Source organism: Asterias amurensis, chromosome 6 (genome assembly GCF_032118995.1).
Source record: "Asterias amurensis chromosome 6, ASM3211899v1".
NCBI classification, from domain to species: Eukaryota; Metazoa; Echinodermata; class Asteroidea; order Forcipulatida; family Asteriidae; genus Asterias; species Asterias amurensis.
In genome coordinates, this window is record NC_092653.1 from 8,798,428 (window position 1) to 8,822,042 (window position 23,615).

Consider the following 23,615-nt stretch of genomic DNA (forward strand, 5'->3'; position numbering starts at 1 on the left):
TTTCCTTGCTGGGATTAAAAGTAAATGAAGACGATACACTTGAGTGGTGTCTCTGAGCAAAATGAAAGTTTGTATTAATAATAGATACTGGCTGTTACATCCCTCAAGCATTAAATGTTTCACCCTTATAGCTTAGCCTGGGCCAAGGGCTATCAGTCCTTGACTACAACCGAAAGGGTGTGCACCACATTGTTAAGATTTTTCAAACGAATTTTCACACAGATTTACACATAAATGTGATGTAACCTTCCTGTGGGCACATCCTGCAAGAAAACTTTTAGGTTTGATTTCTGGTAGTCCAAAATACAATATCTTTGAAAACAGTGGACAAAGTTATTCTCTCGTTTATGTGAATCTGTTCTTTATTTGACAGTGAATGTTTGTCCTTTATTGCAATCTTATTTGGAAAATTATATTAAGGTTTGGAAAATTAAACGTGAGCCTATAATTAATTTTTATTGAGTCAAAAGGTTCTATTTAAAAAAAAAAAAAACCAAGCATTGCACATAGTTGTACATGGCATGAGCCGCTGAAATAATTTTATGGAAATTTGAAAGAAGTGCGCCCTCTCTTGAATCCAGAGAATCGCCGTCGTGTGACATGACCCAGACGCATATGGGGGAAACTCTACGCATAACTCACACCGCTGGAAATGGTTACCAGACTACCAGTTGATTTCTTTCTTGGCAATCCACGAACCGCGGGAAAGGCACCACCTCACTGCTTGAATTTTTTACAGGATTATCACATTCGGAAGGTTTGTTAACCCATTTGCTGTTAATGTATAACATTTTTCGTTCTTTTTTATATAGTGTAACAAGTTGTTTGTTTCGGTATTCCTTCTGTCATTTGTTTATTGTCAGGGTCATGGCTTACCGGTTTGAACTGGTTCGGCACATTTTCAATGATTCATTGCGCCATGTCACATTGAGTTAAACGTGAGTTCGTACGGATCATGCGCTGAAGAAAGATCATCAAGTCTTTATTATCTGCAAAATCCTCAGACATCCGTCAACTGTAAGGCTAGGAAATATTCATTTTTGTCACAAATATTTATACACTATACATGGTTATGATTAGTTTTGGCTTGTATTATACCGATAGGTTGTTTTTTCTTTGTGTTTTGTCATGACTGGATGGACGTGTTTGAGCGGTCGTGGATTCTGATCATTCGAAATACAGTCCATCCATGCATTTACTGCCATGACAGATGAGATAGTTGTTTCGTATTGTTCATAAAAGTAACTGTTGCTACTGTGTTTATTGTTGATCGTCGGGAACAAATGTTTGTTTGACAGCACAATTTTTTAACAGTACTAAATCGAAAATATAGTATATTTTTCTATTTCGATGAAGAAAAAAATGTAACTTTAGTATCTCAAAAAAGAGAGCTCGTCTCGAGTTGATCAAAACCAAACCTCCACTTCATTCAATGAACTTGAAAACACTTCACATCAGGGCCCAATTTCATGGCTCTGCTTACCGTAAGCACATAATCGGCGCTTACGGAAGCAGGGAATTCTGTGCTTACGGCAAGCGTATTTCACGGGTAAGCAGCGAATTCGGGCTCAGCAGGACTAAAGACGACTGGATAGGAATGGCAGGGGGTCTAACAAAGCAAATTAAAAGAACCAACAAAATTCTTCAATTGACCAATACATGGAATCAAGACAATAAAATTGAACATTTTTAAAATCATCTGTTGAAATATGTGTACACGATACATACATGCATAATCTGTACGCAGTTAATTCTGTGCACACAACCCAAGCAGTTGAATGGTTTCAAATGTTTGGTCAGTTCAGTAATTGAGGCAATTGCCTCCGTTGCCCCAATTTCCTTAAAGATGTGCCCTTTATCAAGGAAAAACAACCTTGGATTCCCTGCCCTCTAAAAACCAAGCACCAGTCCTGGGATTGGGCCCTGATAGCCAACCGTTGCCAGCAGTTAGCAAAACTTTAGACCGCGATTTTCTGGAAATCGGGTTGTCACAAAGACTTCATTTATCTCTTTAAAATTCAGTCCAGCGTGAACATTGTTTGTTGTATTTTTTCCCTGTAGACACTTCTGCAACCATGGCGTCATTAGGTATGGGAGGTCAAGAAATGCCCGATCCATCCAAACCAACAGCAAAGTTCAAGGTGGAGTATATCTTTGTATTTGTTCCCTTGCCCTTGACCTTAAAGGGTCAGGTACTTTTTGTACGACACAAAGCACATTTTCCACAGATTTACATTAAACTTACTCAGTTGGAAGATAATGATGGGAGAAAGATTCCCTTCAAGTATTACTTGCTTAGGTGCTGTAGTTTTTACAAAAATTTGTTTAAAAAAATGTAACGAAAAAAATGATTGTCGGACAATAGTTTAGCATGTACAACATATTTATGCGTTCATGTGCGCACCACTCTCCTATTTGTTAGGCTATGGAGAAGGAAGGATGAGGACACATGATGCAGTTAAAGTTATGAGAAAGTACCTAGATTAACATCGTGGTGATCAGGTTGGTGTGAGGTATCTTTACTTGCCTATCATCTCTAGCACCCGGTTTGAATCACAAGGGAGCATTTTGTGGATTGGGTTTCTCTTTTTGTTTTGTTTACAAGAGCTCGGAAAAGTACAGAGTCAATGTATATGGGTCACCCAAGATTAATAATTATATGATAACGTGCCTCATTGACATCCCCGACAACCAGCTAATCCCAGCCAAGTAGGCCTGGGCGAATTATTCGAATATCCGGTTAATGGCGAATAGGTTTTCCTATCTGTAACCGCGAATGCCTTTTTTTTCTTAACCGGATATCCGCATAGGGCGTGAATACCTATTTACAAACCGGATAATTCTGTAATTACAACCGAGTAACCGGATATTCTTTATTATCTTCAAGTACGCGCTAATCCACCAATCAGATTGGCAGAATGGAGTGGTGATAAAAACCTATATTGCACGGCTAATATCACTACCATGCGTATTGTGTGTTCTATGTCACGTGCCAAGTTTGCTTGAAGATAAATACGTTATCACACGCGCGCTCGTGGAAATACGGAAAATATAGCGCGTCTGCGTCCCATATCCAACTCGGCCTTCGGCCTCGTTGGATATGGGACGCAGAAGCGCTATATTTTTCCGTATTCCACTCGCGCTTGTGTGATAACTTATAATATCCGAATATCCGCGGACGTCAGGCGACAACTGATATGAATGTTTTGTCTGAATCCTTATGAAACTTCTATTAAGACAGCATAAAACAGCATATATATTAAGTATTTAACTATGCTCACCTCCGTGAAGAGTTAAAACTGACATTTCTGACGTAATTTGTTCAAAGATTACAAAAGTTTTCCTTCACGTAGAGTCAATCACGATCACAAGAAAAAGCAAATCGCCATCTTTAAATTAGATCCGGTCATTTTTATGAATGAACCGAGTGACACTGTCTAAAACTAATATCAATCCGCCCATAAGATCTCATTCACAAACGAACAGCGCCCTCTAGCGGCAAAAAAAAAAAAAAAAAAAAAAATTTTTTTTTTAAATAGCGCCCTCTAGCGGTGAAAAAACTATTCAAATATCCGGTTAATTTCTGATAGTTGGCCAGCGGTATCCGAATAACAAAATTTCACTATTCGCCCAGCACTACAGCCAAGTCATCCCACCAGAGGAAATAACATGAAACTCCTTGTTCCATCCACCCGCACAAACTTACTGAAAGGCTCCTTCTTCCCAGACACCATCCGCCTGTGGAATTCACTGCCCAAGCAAGTTATTGAGTCACCAACTCTGGATGTCTTCAAGACCAGACTGAACGATTTCACCTTCAGCTAATTACCAACCCCCCCCCGCACAAAATGCTTAAATGCTTTTACTTACACAGTATGCTTATCTTTTTATGCCTTGAGTTTTTGTCTGCACCTGCTAGTTTGCACGTCAACCACTGTGCGAGTATACTCCAGAGGAGGATTCTGCACAGTATAGGCAGATAAGATAATGTAACATATTCTTCCTTTGATGCATTCCACAGCTTGTCTTGGTCGGAGATGGAGGTACGGGGAAAACAACATTTGTAAAGCGTCATTTATCGGGAGAGTTTGAGAAGAAATATATTGGTGAGTCAACTTCATTAATGTTTGGCGCATGGAGGCAATTTCCTCTATTACCCCCATGAAGTATAGGGCATGACTTTGAAGATGGGCCATTGAAAGTACAAGAAAGATTAAGTGTAAAAAAATATTTAAAAGAAACGCACAAATTAAATATCGTCTCTTAGTTGTTGTGTCAATGTTTTGTTTTGTTTCGTTTGAATTTTGCAAATTCTAACCGCTCTGGTTTTGTTAATCCATCAGCACCATAGTGGAACCAGTTTGCTAAAGTGATTCAACTTTCCCTGATGAGCCTGTTGTATATAAAGTGCAACTTGGCATTGGACGGGAGAGTTGTACATTCTTAATATCGGTTAATCCTAGGGTTGTAGTTTAATCAAATCTCCTTTTATTAGGGAAATCAAAACAGTGGTAGCTAAATTTAGGTGTACTAATGAGTTGTATGACTGAATAGTTTTGATGGTTTAAACTATGACTTAACCAAGTAATGACAAGATGCAACAGGAAATGTGTTTGGTGGTTGGTGTTTGTCCACAGCCCAAATCAGTTGAGTTGAGTGTAGCCCTCAACTTGAAGTGAGGTCATAGGTGATGTCTCACAAAAAAGGGGGTTTACTTTTTATTATTTTATTTTTATTTTTTATTGGTCATAAACTGTTCACCTATTATTATATTTGTCTATTACAGCTACCCTCGGAGTAGAAGTTCATCCCATTAAGTTCAACACAAATCGTGGGGTTATCCAATTCAATGTCTGGGACACAGCTGGGCAGGAGAAGTTTGGCGGGCTACGTGATGGTTACTACATCCAAGGTAAGTCCACAATGGGAGATTTTTTGGATGGTCCAACAGGTTTAACAGGTCTCGGCAGTAGTGCGCATGCTCAGACCTATGTGCGCAATAATGAACCGTTATGTCTGCTGCCACCAGCATCTCTTAAGAGAAAGAAATATTGTCTATGTCACAACTAGTTTGGTTTGGTAACCATACCAAAGGGCTCGAATGTGGTTTTGGAAAATCCACAAGACCGTAAGGCTTGAAAGCTCATTGTTTCACATGACCAGGAGAGAAACTTGCTGACACAGTTAATCTTGCATTTAACTGCTTTTATATGAACAAGCACTAAAACATGCAAAGAGAAGATTTATCTCATTTGTCTTTATGTTATTAAAGACCCTGGACACTATTGGTAATTGTCAATGACCAGTCTTCTCACTTGGTGTATCTCAACATATGCATAAAATAACAAACCTGTGAAAACTTGAGCTCAATTGGTCGTCAAAGTTGCGAGATAATAATGAAAGAAAAAACACCCTTGTCACATGAAGCTGTGTGCTTTCAGATGCTTGATTTCGAGACCTCAAAATCTCATTCTGAGGTCTCAAAATCAAATTCGTGAAAAATTACTTCTTTCTCGAAAACTACATTACTTCAGAGGGAGCCGTTTCTCACAATGTTTTATACTATCAACAGCTTTCGATTGCTTCCATTGCTTGTAACCAAGTACGGTTTTATGCTAATAATTATTTTGAGTAATTACCAATAGTGTCCACTGCCATTAAGTGTACCTGATTACTCAAAGAATTGAAAGGTAATGTATTACACTCAAAGTCAAACATATTTAGTGGCTTCTCAAAGGCTAATTTGTTTTTGTTAAGATATTACACATCTGAATTTAAGTTTTGTCATGTGTTTACTGGTTCAATAATTTGGCAGTTGTACTTTAATATCCCTGAAAGTTTAACCGTTGTTAGATCATTAGATTTACTTGGGTAACAGGCTTTGGTGATTCTGTGAAAAAATAAACTACATCTTTGCCTGATTTTTTTCAGGTCAATGCGCAATCATCATGTTCGACGTCACGTCCAGAGTCACATACAAGAATGTGCCCAACTGGTATCGGGATCTCACAAGGGTATGCGAGAACGTCCCCATCGTCTTGTGCGGGAACAAGGTGGACATCAAGGACAGAAAGGTGAAAGCCAAGACCATCACCTTCCACCGGAAAAAGAACCTCCAGGTGAGATTTCTAGACCCCTGGCAGAACTGGGTCCAATTCCATAGAGCTGCCTTGAAGCAGAAAATATTGCTTAACAATTTCTGCTTAGCAGAAATAGCAGGATACCAGTCCAAAATTGTACAGGTGACGTGGTTGTTTTGCTGATAAAATTATTCTCTAGTAAGCAAAAATTTTGTTGTGCTTAGCTGTTTTTTTCCTGCTTATGCAGCTCTGTGAAATTGGGCCCTGGAAACAAGCTGGGTGTAAAGGCTTTGCTTGAACATGACTGGGAACTACCTGATGATATTTGAGTAAGGTGCCCTCGCTCGGCTGAGAGTAAAATCAAACCTGCTCATTGGCCACTCCTGTGCTGAGCATGTATTTTTGTTTCAATTGTTTCATCATTGTATTACCTCTCTGTATGCAAGATGAGGTCTGTAGGTTGTTCGAGAGAAAACTAGAGATGTGGAAATGGGTTACACACAGATAAAGACAGAGTAGGTTAGGTCTCCTTTTTTAAGAAATTTGTTTTGCTTTGTTTGAATTTTGCAAATTCTAACCGCTCTGGTTTTGTTAATCCATCAGCACCATAGTGGAACCAGTTTGCTAAAGTGATTCAACTTTCCCTGATGAGCCTGTTGTATATATAGTGCGACTCGGCATTGGACGGGAGTGTTGTACATTCTTAATATTGGTTAACCCTAGGTTTGAAGTTCAATCGTTCCCTCTTTTAGGAAACATGGTAGTTGTTTTAATGAATGCCTCAAAAGTCAAACTAGTAAGAACGTTTTAACTGAAACAGATGAGTATTTCAAGGCGTGCACATCGACCAATCTATAAGACTGTCGTAATGTTGCAATGAAACATTCAAAATACTGTTGCGCATATTCACTCTGTTAGAATTGCCTCCTGTACTTCGGCACAAAGATACAGTTAAGCGGGGACTCCAATGGTGGTCCTATGGGTAGTGGGCTCGTGCCCACAGGAATGTTCTTTTTCGCCCTTGGTGAACTTGCAGATGAATGACAAAAAAATTTGTTTGTTTTTCAACTGAAAATAATCTGGCATAGGAAACGGGAGAGAATTTTTATTACCAAAGCGCACTAGTTTAATTAATACAATTCTGGAATGTTCCAGGGGCCTTTCTCAAACCTTGGCTTGGGCTCTGGCTTCGTGTGCTGATGTTCATGCAATATGCACTGCTCCAAAATGCAGGTTAGAGGCGGAGCTGCGAACACAGTGCACTGAGCCCAAGCGCCAAGGTTTGAGGAAGGCCCCGGGTGAGTGGGTCAAATGAACAGGATACACAAGAGGATCTAGTCCTTTGACAGGCAATCATAGAGCAGTGTATTCTAAAGTTGGTTAATGATGGAACATTTTGCCCGCAGTATTACGACATCAGCGCCAAGAGTAACTACAACTTTGAGAAGCCGTTCCTTTGGCTGGCCAGGAAGCTGCTCGGAGATCCCAACCTCTGCTTCACAGAGATGCCTGCTCTCCAGCCTCCAGAGGTCCATATAGACCAAAGTACCATGCAGCAATACGACAAAGATCTTCAGGTAAGTCGACACACTGCTTCATAAATACTAATAATTGATTTTTATATAGCGATTTATTGCACCCAAAGGGCGTCGGTTAAGAGCACCGGATTCACGCTCTGGTGTTCGATCAGCAGAGTGTAGGTTCAAATCCCGGTCATGACACTTGCTACGTAAAGTTGGGGAGGTAGTGCTTTCTACCAGCCAGGCTTACATCCGTATGGACTGTAAAGGGGGTAACCCTGTTTCAGCCCTTGGAGTAGGTGGCAACGGCCCCTGGAAAAAACAAAATTGTAGCTGACACCTTGAAGTGGCCTTCAGGCCAGGTGCGTCTGGCGAATTGCGTAAACAAAAATCTCAGCTCACTGGGAGTATACAGCCTGTGCTGCCAAATATGTAGCGCACTAAGCTTAATCAATTACAAGAACCATCGCTGCCTTCACAGGTGCCCATTTGAAGCAATTATAGTTTAGTGTCTTGCTCATGAACACAAGTGTCACAACCGGGACTCAAACCCACACCCATGCCCTGATCTGTTCGGCCACAACACTTTAATTCTTCATAAATAGGCGTTGTTCAAGAGAAAACATGATAATGTTGAAATGGATTACTCACTGATAAAGACATAGTAGATTAGGTTTCCTTTGTGCAAAATTTGTTATGTTTTGTTTTGTTTTGTTTGAATGCTGCAAATTCTAACCGCTCTGGTTTTGTTAATCCATCAGCACCATAGTGGAACCAGTTTGCTAAAGTGATTCAACTTTCCCTGATGAGCCTGTTGTATATAAAGTGCAACTTGGCATTGGACGGGAGAGTTGTACATTCCTAACTTATTAGGAATTATTAATTTTTTTTATGACTTTCCTTCAGTTGTTTGAGTTTTTGTCCCCCTTTGATCTGATATTTACTTAATCTCAAGTTTGAGTAAAACTAAAGGTTGGATTTAATAGTGCTCAGGCCTGTGATTTCCTAGAAGTTTACCGGATTTCGAGATTTTCAGTTGATGAACTTGCTTAGCACTGAAAAATCTTGCAGAGCAGAAACGGGTTACCAGCCAAATTCTTTGCAATGGGAAATTTTTGTGACTGGTTCCTCACCCATCACTACTAAGCAGAATGATTTGCTAAGCAAGATTGGACAACTTTCCTTCTAATCACACTTTCAATTCTCTCTCTTCTATTTTCTTCACTTCCACAGGAAGCACAAAGCACAGCTCTGCCAGATGATGATGAAGATTTGTAAACTAAGTAGCCCTCCCAATCTGTTTAAAACAGCTTTATAATATTATTTGGATTTCACTTAAAGAAACTAAATATTGTATTTTCCGTAGTGTGACAAAAAAATACCCACATGTACTTATTGTTCCCAAAAAGGATAATCTGCGATGTTGATGAATGAGTTGAAAATGGATTTTACCTCAAAGCCTTGATCTACCTGACATAGAGTGCGTTCGGTGAGTGCCGGTTTTTTTCTTTCCAGGACGAATGTGGGTAACTATCTGCACACGTTCGTCCTGGAAAAAGAAAACGCAACACACCGGGGTCGACCCGGGGAAGGTAATCGAACGCACCCATAATCTATTTCCCAAAATGAGCGAAAAATGTGTCCATCTTGAGTGGAATGTTTCAGTTCTGTAGCCATCAAAAGGAGTGAACGGCCACATGCACCAGGCCTGGAATTTCATCTTTTAAGAAGAGGGCAAGGCCATTTTGATTTCACGAAGGGCAATCCAGACAACTCGTTGACAACTCGTCTTTAGTATGCATCTTGGTGTATTTGTGAAATTGAGCCCAGGCTTTCAATGTTTTGATCAGGGTCTGCAGATTTGGGTATTGTCGAGATAATGAGCCTTTAACATCTAAGACTAAGTTTCTGGAAGACTCTGAACGGTACCTTGTAAATAACCAAATAGGATAAAGGGTCACTGAAGTTGCTTAGAAATGCTACACTAACTTTGAATTAGACTACAGTTAAAATGTTATTTTCAGGCCATGGCAAAGTTTTGCACCTCAACAAAAATTGCGCCAAATACATTTCAGCGTTTTTGAAGAAAATTATCAACAATTATTTAAGGCATGGTGTTCATTGGCTACAACATAAAATTCGTCAAATTTGATTTTAAAGCACCGTAATTACGCTATTTACTGCATATTTACTTACATAAACCAGTTAAGAACATTGCGTATGGTACTAAGTTGTGTAATATTTCTTACCTTGGATTCTTTTGATGGTGAAATCTAGAAATCTGTTTAAAGATTTTAATCCTTGTTGTCAACATTTTTCTACAAATGCAAAAATCATTTAAACCACACAAAAGTCTCACGTTTGAACCCTGATTTAATCTGTGATATAATCCCTCCTAAATTGTCCTGCTAATCCTGGAAATATGCACAAAAAAAATTTGTATTTTAAAGAAAAATTCTTGTGATTAAAGCGCAGATTCTTTGCTTTCGGTAAGCAGAGCCATGAAATTGGACCCTGATTCAGAAGTCGTACAGATTACCTCAGAACAAATGTGGGGGGGGGGGGAGAACACCCCCAAAAACTGCATTTTGATTTAATAAAAAGCTACTTCATCCAAATGCACTAACCCTTCTGTGATTGTTACATTAAAATTTTCTGATATTGATCCAAATACTCATTTTTACAGAATGGCTGGGTCATTTAGAGTCATTTTTATGTTTCTAATTTGCAATGGTAACAAAGTGAAAGTTCCTTGTTAATATACATCTTACTTTAAAGTTTAGAGGGGAACTGGATTGTTAATGCAAATTGTGAGATATGAACTTTTTTCCTTTCTTTTTATACAGTTTCACGTAGAATTGTTTCATTTCAAATATAAGTTTTAAAAATTTTGTTTACAAAACAAAGGGTTGAACTGACATTTACAAAAAAGTACAGGATAAATGCCTTTGATAGGTTCAAATTATGTTAATTTTTACTATTTTGATATTTGCCTTGGGATAAACAATTTATATGGAATCATTTCAAGCGGAGTAGTCATCCCGGTGTGTATATAGTCCTGTAGTAAAAACAAAACAAACAATGTGAGGTGCTGTTGTGTAAACCAAGAATAAATGTGTCCGAGTTTTGTTTTCTTGAAGTCGAGGCAATGGCTATTGCTTGATTGCGTTGTGAAGTTATGGACGTATTCACAATTAGCAACAGACAAAGAGCAATTGTGTCTGAGTTTTGTTTTCTAGGATCAGGGGGTGGATTTCACAAAGAGTTAGGACTAGTCTTATCTCGAGTTGGGACCAGTTACTCGTCCTAACATAGGACTATCCATGCAATTTGTATATCTCCTAGGACTAGTCCTAAGTTAGGACTAGTCCTAACTCTTTGTGAAATCAACCCCTGGGTACTTTTTGGAGGACACAAAACACAATGTCCACAGATACATCAAACTCGCACAGTTTGAAGATGATGATGGTAGAAAGCTTCTCTTAAAATATTACTTGCTGAGGTGCTGTAGTTTTAGAGAAATTAGTAAAACAGGAGATGGAAATTATTTTAACGTAATATGTATTTGTGTAACATTGCTTTACTCATTTCTCAAAAACCTCAGCACCTCAGTAAGTAAAACTTTAAGGTAAGCTTTCTACTATCATTATCTTCAAACGGTGTAAGTTTAGGGTAAATCTGTGGACGTTGTGTGTTATGTGTTACAAAAAGTACCGAAAACCTTTCTAAGGCCCTGTCCAAGTTCGTGGCAATGGTTACTGCTGGATTGCTGCATTATCATGTGTTGTGAATGAGCCACTGGTTTCATTAACAAATACATCTGTAAGAAAAGGTTATTGCTTAAAGGAACACGTTGCCTTGGATTGGTCGGGTTGGTCTTTGAAAAGTGTTTGTAACCATTTGTTATAAAATGCTATTATGGTTGGAAAGATGGTTTAAAAGTAGAATACAATGATTCACACAAATATGCCTCGAAATTGCATGGTTTTCCTTTTTAAAACCAACACGACTAACACGGTCGGCCATTTATGGGAGTCAAATTTCCCATAAATGGCCGACCGTGTTAGTTCCCAAAGCAAAAGGAAAACCAAGCAATTTCGCTTTTTATAGACCAACTCGACCGATCCAAGGCAACGTTTCCTTTAATGCTTTCTATACCATTAGATTATATAACAACTTCAGTTGACAACACTCGACCCAGAGCTCAAACGCGATTTGGTTTTTAAATCTTGTTACATAAATCGGACCTTTCCAAGGGTAGTTTCAAATCCTACTTTAAAAGCTGAAGTTTTGTCCATGTTCACCCTCTGTAGTAAAACTTTAAATATTTGCAAAGATCTATTCAAGGATAGTAAAATTAAATAAACAGTTGATTACCTGATTTTCTCTTTTTTTGCCATTGAAAACTAAAAAATAATTTCAAATTTAAGACTATAATGTAGTTCATTCATTTTTACTGTCTATTTCAAGGCTGCATATCTCAATGTTCTTAGTAGTGCACCAAACCTGTAGTTTTTTTATTTGCAGTGAATTGACTAACGGCCTGGTCCAAAATATTGTTCAACAAAACGCCAACAACATAATTTAGAATTTAAGGGGAAGAGCTGAACATAATGGTTGGATCATAGAGCAAGTATGAGCACTCACTATTTTTACACTTTATTCCACTTATTCCACAAGCTCACGTACGTGAGCGTTTGAGGGCGCCCTTCATTGAAAAAGTGTATTATTTTCGCCCTTACTTGAACTTTTGGAAACTTCGGACGACCAAAGATCGTAGAGCGCCGCGTTGTATGGTAGGCTATGTCCTGCTCTATTGGTTCAAATGCCCGGTGCGCGAAAAGTCGGAGCCGTATTTGGTGGTTCAAAAAAGGGGCTTTATTGTCAAAACATGAAGTGAAGGCAGTTTTTTACATCATGATGGTCCAAATGTCCGTTGCTTATCTGCCGACTCGGGGCCCTGTGACCACTGAGAAGCCAAGTCACGGACGCGGCTCTGCGGCGTTCTAAATAAATAAGGGGTTTTTTGGGCGGTTAAACTTCCCTCCTCCCCCACACACCCAATATAATTATTGTTTAGAATAGAATCTGGGGCCAATTTCACAAAAAGAAGCTAAGCACAACAAAATTATGCTTACCAGAATTAGGGTTATACCAGCTAAACTGTCAAGCCAAATGTACAATTTGTGACTGGTATCCTGCTATTTTTTTGCTTAGCAGAAAGTTGTTACTTACACTATGAAATTGGGCCCAGGTCTGCTTTGATTTCAATCCCATGCTACGGTTCTATCAGACACCATGAGCAATTATTGACCTGCACAACTTGGAACGCCGCAGCCAGAAGTGATCATACATTTCTCCTCATCCACAACATTCTTGGAGCATTATTTCGTCAAGTTTTAGGTAACAAATTTTCTTAAAGATGCTATGTCAGATTTTTGGTAAAAAATAGATTGTTTTGAGTGAATGGTATTTCAAAGAGTACCACCCGCTTTTACGAAAACAAGTTAAACTTTTACTTTTAATGGTCAGGAACCATGACAAAAATTGAAAACGTTTCTTATGAAACACATAAGAATTGGTCACGTGATGTATTGTCGGGATCCCGACAAAAACTGATTTTGAGCACTTTATTTCACTGCTACTAATAATTGGCGGACTTTTTCGAGCAATGGCTCAAATGAAAGCTTGTAACTTTCTCGACCCCCATCAATTTGGGTCAAATCGGCAAAAAATCTGACATAGCATCTTTAAACGGTTGGCTGTTATTCGATTGAAGGTCATCAATCAACAGTTTCCTAGAAGGTTGGTTTTGTTATTTCTCATGAGCAGACCATCCTCCACCCACCAATGGTCAGGCCATAGTCAGAATATTAAACCACTAAGTTTGGAACCAAACAACCTCGAGCTCAACCGAGCCAAATCCTGGTTGTAACGGTTGCGTTCAACCGAGATTTGACGGCTGCATGACGGAGAACGAGAGAACTGGGCCGATTATCACGAACTACACGTTGTAATGTTTCAAGGCGGCTTACCCATTTTGGCTGTGCAAGGGTTTTCCCTAATACTGTACTATGAGTCACATATTAATGCCCCATTTTAAGCCCAATTAAAATAATATTTGCTTTTTTAATAGAAGAGCACATTAGGAGTTGCTGACTGCTTAACAAAAAAAGTTGCGCAAAAGAAAAAAGAAAATATTCACAGGGGATGACTAGAATTTTGTACAAATAAAAATGGCATTTTATTTTAGAAAAAAATGCGAAATGGTCAAATTATAGCCAAATTCCAACAGTGTTCTGTAGTTCTATGCAAAGTGCTTATTTTGAATTGAATATACATACGAAGTGCTTTTATCTATTTCCTGATGACTAGATCGATGGGGAAAAATGTAAACACTCAATATTTCTGAAGCACTTTTTGTAGCCGCCCTCAGGTCAAACAAACTTTGGCCATGCGGTCACATGAGGCGATTTAAGGCAACCAACACCACGCAATCTTCAATGAGTAACCCTCATTCCACAATCCACATTACAAATTTTTCTCATAATTTTTTTTGGAAAGTGATTTACAGCAAGAATAATGTATCTTGTGTTGCCAAAGTGCCTTGTTCCCCAGCCCAGTGCCTCTACACCATGCCTCAACAGTGCCTGTAAAGAAAACCTGTGTGGAGAACAAAAAACTGCATCCTTAAGAAAAGTGTGTCATGTGTATTAATTTTGTCATACAAAATCATTGTATTTTAAGTATATTATTTTGTTCCAATAGCCCAACTCTCTTGCACTTCGCACGCTTAGGGCCTATTTAATTGCCTGCATAAAAAAAATAAGAAATTTGCAATCTGTTTGTATTGCAGATTTGTCAATCGATCGCCCCTTAAAAAATTAGCACCAACTACACGGTGAATAGTAAAAAGGTCCGCCTACATCTAAAATTTTCACCCATTCGAAGAGATGAATGGCTGCCGTAGCTCTCATCTGTGTTGGTTAATATAGGAAGGTGTGGGCTTTCGGGCGGGGACAAATCGTCTCCCAGAATTTACTGGATTTCTCTCGGAAAATATACGCCTGTTGTTCTCCATAGGAATATATACGTAGATTCTTCAAGATGAGGGATCGGTTGGGATCGTTTAAAAGGGTAAAATATTTACTGTTGCATGATTTCTGTTTTTTATTTTCAGAAGAGTGGATTTACTGTGCGGTGTGTGGTTTGTGATTACTCCCCATTCAGTTACTGCACGACGAGTGTTGTGTATTGTAAAATACTGTTTTTCGCTGCTATTTTGTGTATGCTTTAAGACAATGAATATCAGCTCATGTGTACAGTTATGGTGAATTAAATAGAACCAATTTGCTTATTTGTATACGTTTATCACATGATGATATCACAATTTCAAAACCTTATTTTAATTTATTTATTCTCTCATCCAAATCAGACAGAGACTCACTCAGGTTCATGGGTTATGCTGGTATTCTGTCACTGTCGCCATCATTGACCATGGTACCTTATTGAGAAAGGTCACTGTACTGTCATATTTAACAAACTGTTGGCATGGGACTCAATAATTCAAAGTCTAAGTCATAAAAAATAATGTCATGCCCCCCCCCCCCAACAAAAAAGGATCTGCCATTTTAAACTGGCATCACTAGCATCAATCATATCATAAACCATTTATTAATTGCCATAAAAATCAGGGGGAGGGATGGACACGATATTGCGCAATAAATGGCCATCAATGTTATTATTATACCTGCCTTGCCCTACGTACAACAGTAAGGACGTTGACACCTTGGGCAGATTTCAGCAAGAGTTAATGTTAAGATTGATCTTATAGTTTATACAAATCAATATGGTGATTTTAAGATGAAATGCGGTGCTTTGTGAAATCGAGCCCCTGACCCCAAGGCAAATGCCTCTAGAGTTTTGTCTCAAAGTATCAGGCCTGTGATCCATCATATTGGATTAGTGATACGTCTGAGTCATAGAGTTATATATAAGAACAAGAGGGCGCACTGGCCTATATACGCCCTCCGGCATGCGCGCAGGCGGCCATTTTCTAAGTTGACAAAACTGGCATCTCACAGCGTGTGTTTGTACGGCCATTTTGTAAGTTGAACAAACGGCATCGCGTGAGTGTTCAACAAAAAAACCCTCAAATGTGTATTTCATATTCAACGCGCGTGCAGAATGACGCGCTTGTCATCTTGCGGTCCCGTGGCGTTTGTGCACGAAGCATCACTCGTGCGCCCTCTAGTTCTTAATATAACTCTATGGTCTGAGCGCAAGATCAATCAAGTCAACACTCTACCAGGAGAACAAGCTTGCTGATCATGAGCCAGTAGTCACACTGCCCAAGTTGTTATCAAATGGTTGGTGCCTGATCTTCCACCTCTGGGACCCTACAGTTCCAATCCCACGGGGGGGCACTCTGTGGATTAGGTTTACAATACTTGAAACTTCTTGGGTTTTCCCTTGAATTATGATCTGGGGTTTTCCTACCACATCTACAATTGAAATGTCTTCATTGTCTTCTCTCTTCTCGTTTGGCGTTAAAGAGCATCGAAAATACTCATCACTGACCCAAAAATTGTACGAGAGCTATTAGTGGAAATGGTCAATAACCGAAAACAGTCTTGTCATGATGTGAGTGTGTCATCTCTTGAAATTCGTGCTCATAAAATTCATGTTAGAACTTTTATCAACATTATTTAATGCTTCACGGTATATTATTTTTCAAAAGAATTCGATAAACTTTTTTTAGAGTCTGCCATTTTAAAAACCAAGCATAACCAATCCAAGAACTCATTGTCACATTTGCTGCGAACAGGTGAACACGCTTTTTATAAACCACTGATCAAAGCTCGAACATGATTCTGGTCGGGTTGCCAAAATGCACTCCCTGTAGTTAGTTCCAGGCCTGAGTGACCTCCTTTTCAACTCACCAATCAACACACTCATAATGTAGTTGAATGCAGACAAAACATACTGCCAGTTGTATAAGTTATCCATGATACATCTTACTCATACTGCCGGTGTGATTTCCCATCAAAATTTTGATAGACAATAATCGTGGGTGCCACGACTTCCTCAATTTTGACTGTACACTAGTGATTACATTATTGCAGGCTTCGAAATAACCCACGGCACCTATACCCTACTAACAGTAATTGCCATGGTACCCCATGCTTTTTTGAAGTGCCCTTCTGAACCCATGGAAGTGCCCCTAGCCCTTTTTAGTACCAGAGGAAAATTGCTATGCCCTTTCAATAGCGAAGTTGAAGGCCTGTTACTGTACATTACAACTTGCATCCATGGTACAGCGTTCTCCCGCCAGTTGAAACATTCGAGGACCAGTCAAGGTTCTGTCCTACTACATTTCTACCTCCATGGTCTGACTGGCTTGTTTTTTGATCCCCCAACTGCTACATGTATAGTATGGCAATTAGTTTCACAAGTTGTTCATTGCTTCAAATTACAAGTCCCACACATACATGTAGTTGAAAGGGTTCATAAAATATGGACCAAAGACAAAGCGAGTCGACTAGTAAAAAAGACGTTGGGTCCCCCTGGTTTGTCACTGAAAAGGTTAAAGCCATTGGACCCTTTCGGTACAGGAAAAAAAAAAAAAGTTCACAGATTTACAAATAATTTACAGGGTTTACAGAAGGTGATGGTGAAAGACTTCTCTTGTAATATTAGTCCATTAAATGCTTTACTTTTTGAGAAAACGGTAAAACAATATAAATTCTCGTTAGCGTGAACTACGGATTTGTTATAAACAAATGTCATGACACGGCGAAACGCGCAAAAACAGGAGTGGGTTTTCCCGTTATTTTCTCCCGACTCCGATGTCCGATTGAGCCTAAATTTCCACAGGATTGTTATTTTATATATAAGTTGTGATACACGAAGTGTGGGACTTGGACAATACTGTTTACAGAAAGTGTATAATGGCTTTAAGGTCTATCCCTGAGAACAAGTACAATCTAGCTGGGCTGGTCGAAACTTCCAATACACACCATCATAACATAATAGTGCAATATGTGCAACTGTGGTACAGTAACACTGTACAACTACAGGCCTTGGCTTACACAGAGGCTGCCTGTGTTGCCCCTGGTCATGACCATGGTGCCCCAGGCCTTGGCTTACACAGAGGCTGCCTGTGTTGCCCCTGGTCATGACCATGGTGCCCCATTAAAAGTAAACAAGCATACTGTCTAAATTGATTAGTTCCTCATTAAGTCTCAACTTGAGTCAGAATTTTGACTACCAAGGATCATTGATACCTTTACAAACAAAACAATGTACTGTCAGCGTTGTCCCCTTTAACAATGGTCCTCTGGCCAAATGCCAGTTAAAACGCCTGAGGACCACTGCACCAGTCAACTAAATATTTACTCCAATTGGTCTTGCTGGCCTGGCTACTGTTGAACGACATCCCAATTTCCTTTATTTAGTAGTTAAATGACCTGAAGCGAACTGGTCCTCCTGGCCAGTTTAATAAAAAAAGTTAGGGGAAAACCGTGTACTGTTCTACAAGGCAAAGTGTCTTGTGCAACCTTTTTACCAAGTAGGGCAATGTGAGTCAAACGGTGACAAAAAGAAAGTACAGTGAACACTTGTGAAATCATACATTGCTCAACATGTATAAGGTCAAGGTCAAGTGGAATCGAAAGAATCGAAACAGTGTTCCTGGGCTAAATTTCACAAAGCGCTAAGATTAATCTTTTTGTCAGGATTACCACACTCACACTCAGTGATACGTGTTGTGACATCACACTTTGCTTAGCAGTTAAGATTGATTCACAGTTAAGATCAAACTTAACTCTTTTGTGAAACAGAGCCCAGGTATAATTGGGACCCGTTTGTTTTCTGTATCACATACTCTTTCTCAAATTGGTCATTTCAGCACAGTGGCTTTTATTTTTTAGTTACTACCAGCAAATTTGGATACTGTGTGAATATTGGCGCATGCGTAAAAATAGCTTCTGGTACAGAACAGTGAGTGGACCAGTTGGAGTTGTGTCATTTGATGATGAATAATGATGAGGCATATTAATATAATACTGGTACCTTGTTCTGTTAGAAATGACCAACATTTGTGTGTCCGAGCCAGACCTTTGACCTATGTCACAAATGTCACACTTGAAATAACATGTTGTGATATAATTTAAACATTAATGACCTATTATTATTATGGGATCGATCGCCAGTCAATGCCTTCTTTAATTGTTGCACTCCTGCATCAAGTGAATGATATGGCTACCAACTAGTATGATGTGATGTGTATACATCCAACCTGCTTATCTGGCCCAATTTCTTGGCTACCTGCTTACTGGGGAAATCTGTGCTTACGCCTTACGGTCCATAGAATCATACAATTTACAGGGCTCTGTAAGCATAGAATTCTGTGGTAAAATAAAGCAGAGCCATGAAATTTGGTCCTGACCTGGGCCTGTGAGTTTACTGGCCTGTCAAGTGCTAAAATTACATTATTGGCCATGGTCCTACAGTCCAGTGTTAACTTGGCTTCTGTTGGTTATCACCAGGCAAACTCTTTGTAGCCTCTGTTGAGTATTACCAGGCCCATTCTTTGGTTATCCCCCATAAATAAAGTTCTTTACTTTTGCAACCATTCATCCAAGGTTAACATAAAAAGATTCGGTCTATAAAATAACCCTACACTCAAAACCAATCCTAAGAGTTTGATACTGCTTGAATTTGATGCACTCAGTGCATTATGTTCCAGACCTGTATGCTTCATTTTTGAAAGGATAAGAGCACCAAGGCATTTTCTCCTTAGTAAAGGGCACCCTAAGAGGAAATTTTAAATTTCTACTGGAGTATTTAAGGGCACCAAGGCAATGACAAGGGGGCATCGAGGCAATCTCTGTGAAGTAGGCCTATTGGGCCTGTTTACTTTTACAACCATTCAGTCAAAACATAAAGATGCAGTCTACAATGTACATTACAGTGTATTACACTTAATTTCAACCATACATTAGTTAGTTTGATATTGGACTCGGTGCGTTATGTTATAGAAACTGTGCCACCCCCCCCCCCCCCCCCCCCGCACAAAATGGTGAACATAGCTGGGTGTCAACATTTCATGGAAGTCCAAAGGTTGGCCAAACAGGGAGCCTAGTGATTGATATCCCTGTACTATGTATGATGTGTATGTTTTATTGCAGGGATTAAAGACAACCTATTGGATTTGTATTAATCAAAAATTGATTTTATTTTAATCAGAAAGGTTAATGATTATAAAAGCTCTTACCAGTACCAGTACTCCAAAGATATGTGGTAGTCATAAATATAGTCAGAAGTTGAGGAAGTCTCAAGAAATCTAAGTTCCCCCCCCCCCCTAAAAAAAAGAAACTAATTAATAAAATAATTGCCACGGTTGGTTGTAATTGCCACCACCAAAATTTATGAGATTTGTATTTTAAAATGTGTACAAAATCCTCAATATTGGAATTAACCGCTTTATGTTGCTTTTATGAAAAATGTTTCAAAGTTTGATTGTATGGTACATTTCTAAACTAGTCTTTAAAAAAATTGAAATATTTACAGGAAAAAAGAGGGTTTGTGCCAATATTAGAAAAATATTATTTTAGGTACACATCGAGAAATGGGGTTCAGTAGCAAGGAAAAATTTAACTACCTGCAACTGATTTGTAACAGGTTGCTATTTAAAAAGGAAAGCACAAACTCTTTATTCCAAGAATTGGATATGAAAGAGACTTGTTACCTTCGGATTGAGCGCTTTCGGCTATAAAAAGCAGTTGTTATAAAAGGAGTGGTTGCAAAGATGTTCAAATATAATGATTCACACAAATGTCCCTCGCAATTGTGTGGTTTTCCCTTTTACATGTACTTTATGAACTTTGTGTGGAGTGAACAGTTATTTTCTACAAAATGGATGACAGACCCCATTACAAACCCCATAATTGCGAGGAATAGTTGTGTGAATCATATTTAAGTTTCAAAACATCTCTCCAACCGTATTCATTTCATGAAAAACATTTTTACTTTTAACACTTAAAGTGCCCAATTAGTAGGCAATGTGTTCCATGAAATGAATTGTCACCAATAAGTTGGTAAAATATTCAAGTGAAGTTTTTGATTCTGATGGTGTTGGCCATATTTGTGAAACTTGCAGTACACATAGAAACAAATTGAATTTGTCCAAGTTAATTTAATTTGTGTAAGTTAGTTATAATACAATTTTTAATAGATGTTAAATTTGCATCGGGATATATTCATTTTTTTTACCCAATATACACTGATAAAAAAACAAAACAATTATGTACTTTCCCTTTCAAGTTGCATACTGACTTAATTTGTTTGTGGTTTGAACAAAGTAATAATTTTCTCTGAACAAATTGTGATAGATAATGCTGTTTTAAAATGAAAAACATGAGTAGTAGAAAACCTGTGCATTATATTCTATATGATTAGTGCACAGAATAGCTGTATTGCAAAATTGTTTATACATGTACATGGACGCGTGAGATAATGTTGCGACCCCAACAAAAATTAATTTACCACTTAATCATTGGCCAATACCTTGAAAATGAAAGCATCACACTTCTCTCAAATCTTTAAAAAATAGCTTTTTAATATTCAAATCTAAACTTTTGGGGTGAAGTTGTCAAAAAATCAGACATTATTGAAGTAACGAACATCACCTAAAGATGCTAGGTCTGATTTTTCGGCTGTAAAATATACCTATGTGCATTAGGCCTAAAACGTAGGTTAAATAAATGAAGTGAACATTCATCAAAAAGTGGAAAAATACTTAAGCATCTCTCTGTCTCATTTTCTCTCATTTCTGTGTTTCTAGGGGGATGATGAAGATGTGGGACCAGACGATGTGTCCGTTAATGTGGAGGGTGAAAAGTACATGGATGAGTTTTTTGATCAGGTAAGACAACTCTACTCTAGTATCATTTGATCATTTATCTATTTTTTGTTTATAAAGAAACTACTGTACATGTATGTTTGCAATTGATGGTGGTACTGAGTGCTTTCTATTATAGAGTACATTTACTTCATACAGAAGCACAAATTTCGATGATTATTCTATATTTTTGAGGGTGTGTTCATTTTTGACATCACAGAAAAAAATCCATGGCATTTTACAAATATTATGTAGTGAAAACAAAAAGTCAAGCCCACCCATGTGGTGAAGTTATAGTACATTTTAAATCCTTTTTATGTATTCAACTTTAACACAAAGCTTTAAAAGAAACCAGCATCCAAATATCTTCAAAAAGAATCTTTAAAAAAAATTGGGGAAAAACTGTTGATATACTACTTTTCTTTGGGGGAAGGGTCTTCAAAAAGAAGTACTCACAGGCCTAGAACAGGCAAGGTAATTTTCGTTTTGGAAATATCTTAAAGACACTGGACACCTTTGGTAATTGTCAAAGACCAGTCTTCTCACTGGGTGTATCTCAACATCTGCACAAAATAGATACAAACCTGTGAAAATTTGAACTCAATTGGTCGTCAGATTGCAAGATAATAATGGAATAAAAAAACCTTTTCACTCAAAGTTGTGTGCTTTCAGATGCTTGATACTAAAAAAATGTCAAGACCTCAAAATTAAATTCTGAGGTCTCGGAATCAAATTCAAATATTTTAGTGGAAAATTACTTCTTTCTCGAAAAACTACGTTACTTCAGAGGAAGGAGCCATTTCTCACAGTGTTTTATACTATGAACAGCTCTCCTGTGATCGTTAACAAGTAAGTTTTTATGCTAACAGTGATTACCAATAGTGTCCAGTGCCTTTAAAGTCTAAGGAAAACTTTTGAAGGAGCACTAAAACTTAGGGCTCTGGAGGCCACACCATGGCGTTACCTATTTAATTCCAGACCTGTACTCGCCTTTGAGATCTGAAAAAACTTTGGATGGTCCCTTAGAGCTTCATTAGAGATTTCTATGAATTTTCTTGGAATTCATGAATTTGTCCTTATTCTACAGGTGGAGGAAATTCGCAATAACATAGACAAGATAGCTAATAATGTGGAAGAGGTGAAGATGAAACACTCTGACATTCTGTCAGCCCCCCAGCCGGATGAGAGTAAGTCATGTTACTATTACATACTAAAGGCCCGGTCACACAGGCCTCGATACCGAGAATGAAAACGATAACGTTAAAAATGCCCTTGATTGGTTGAATAAGCCTGGGCGTATTCTGCATGGAGCAATTCAACCAATAGAATGCGGTCCCTTTGCATCGTTATTGTTATTGTTTTCGTTATCGCTGCAGTGTGACTCGGCCTTATGGCCAAATAAAAAAAAAACCTCCCTAATTTCTTTTTTAGGCAGCACCCACTTTTTTATACCTTTTTTAAAATTACTTTTTTGTCTTCAAAAAGACCAATTTTCTGTGTATTTCTCATGAAACTTACTAATCTTTTTAAGAACTTGTATCTCTACATAAAGTAAGTGGTAACTTTAAACTGAAGAATTGGTGGCCAGTTTGAATTTAAAATGCTTGGCAGCCATCTTTGAAAGAAATTCAAATAAAAAGGCCCTCATCCTCCTCTCTTTGAAAAAACCTGGACGATCAACTGGTATTTTTTTTTTTACCTGGCCTAAGTGGTGTTTGAAGCTTTTAATGGTGTGAAAAATAAGAAGTAACTACAAATTAGTAAACTTGCGGGTACATCCATGTACAAATCTCTTTTGTGGGAGTGTTGGCTCTGAAAAGAGCGGGTGTGGTCTTCTGCTGAAGACGAGCAGAGTATACTGTTTGAAAAACGTTGAGACCTGAAGAAGAGCAGCTCTAGTATGTATTGTTTGATATGTTGAGACCACACTGGCTCGGCTCTTTTCAGAGCCAACACTCCCACAAAAGAGATTTATGCATAAAAGTTTACCCTTTTTTTTAGGTTCTTCATTAAAAACATACTGTTTAACAAACATGTAGTTCATTGCAGGATTCAACATACTGTATGTCACTGGTCCCCTGCTGCAGCATTTATAATGCAGCGACTGTAAAC

General features: G+C 38.4%; 2 protein-coding genes across 7 annotated transcripts in view; both read left to right on the top strand.

The window, feature by feature from the left end:
* The first annotated feature begins 620 nt into the window (after positions 1-620).
* Positions 621-10,739, top strand: LOC139938642 (GTP-binding nuclear protein Ran-like). Of its 3 annotated transcripts, none has more exons than XM_071934243.1 (7): positions 621-757; positions 2,062-2,141; positions 4,022-4,106; positions 4,787-4,912; positions 5,932-6,119; positions 7,487-7,657; positions 8,834-10,739. In XM_071934243.1, exons 2-7 carry the CDS (start codon positions 2,076-2,078, stop codon positions 8,876-8,878), a joined length of 681 nt encoding a protein of 226 aa, XP_071790344.1. In that variant the 5' UTR covers positions 621-757; positions 2,062-2,075; the 3' UTR covers positions 8,879-10,739. The 3 variants fall into 3 exon arrangements, with proteins under 3 accessions (XP_071790344.1, XP_071790346.1, XP_071790345.1); XM_071934245.1 differs by having other exon boundaries at positions 635-756; positions 2,058-2,141; XM_071934244.1 differs by lacking the exon at positions 621-757 and adding an exon at positions 876-1,017.
* Positions 10,740-14,560: 3,821 nt separating this feature from the next.
* Positions 14,561-23,615, top strand: part of LOC139939194 (syntaxin-like) — a 77,824-nt gene continuing 68,769 nt past the window's right edge. For all 4 annotated transcript variants that reach the window (XM_071934978.1, XM_071934975.1, XM_071934977.1 and 1 more), the window contains exons 1-3: positions 14,561-14,737; positions 21,447-21,527; positions 22,591-22,690. In XM_071934978.1, coding sequence (XP_071791079.1) covers positions 14,708-14,737; positions 21,447-21,527; positions 22,591-22,690 — 211 coding nt within the window. In that variant the 5' untranslated portion in view covers positions 14,561-14,707. The remainder of the gene's footprint in view (positions 14,738-21,446; positions 21,528-22,590; positions 22,691-23,615) is intronic.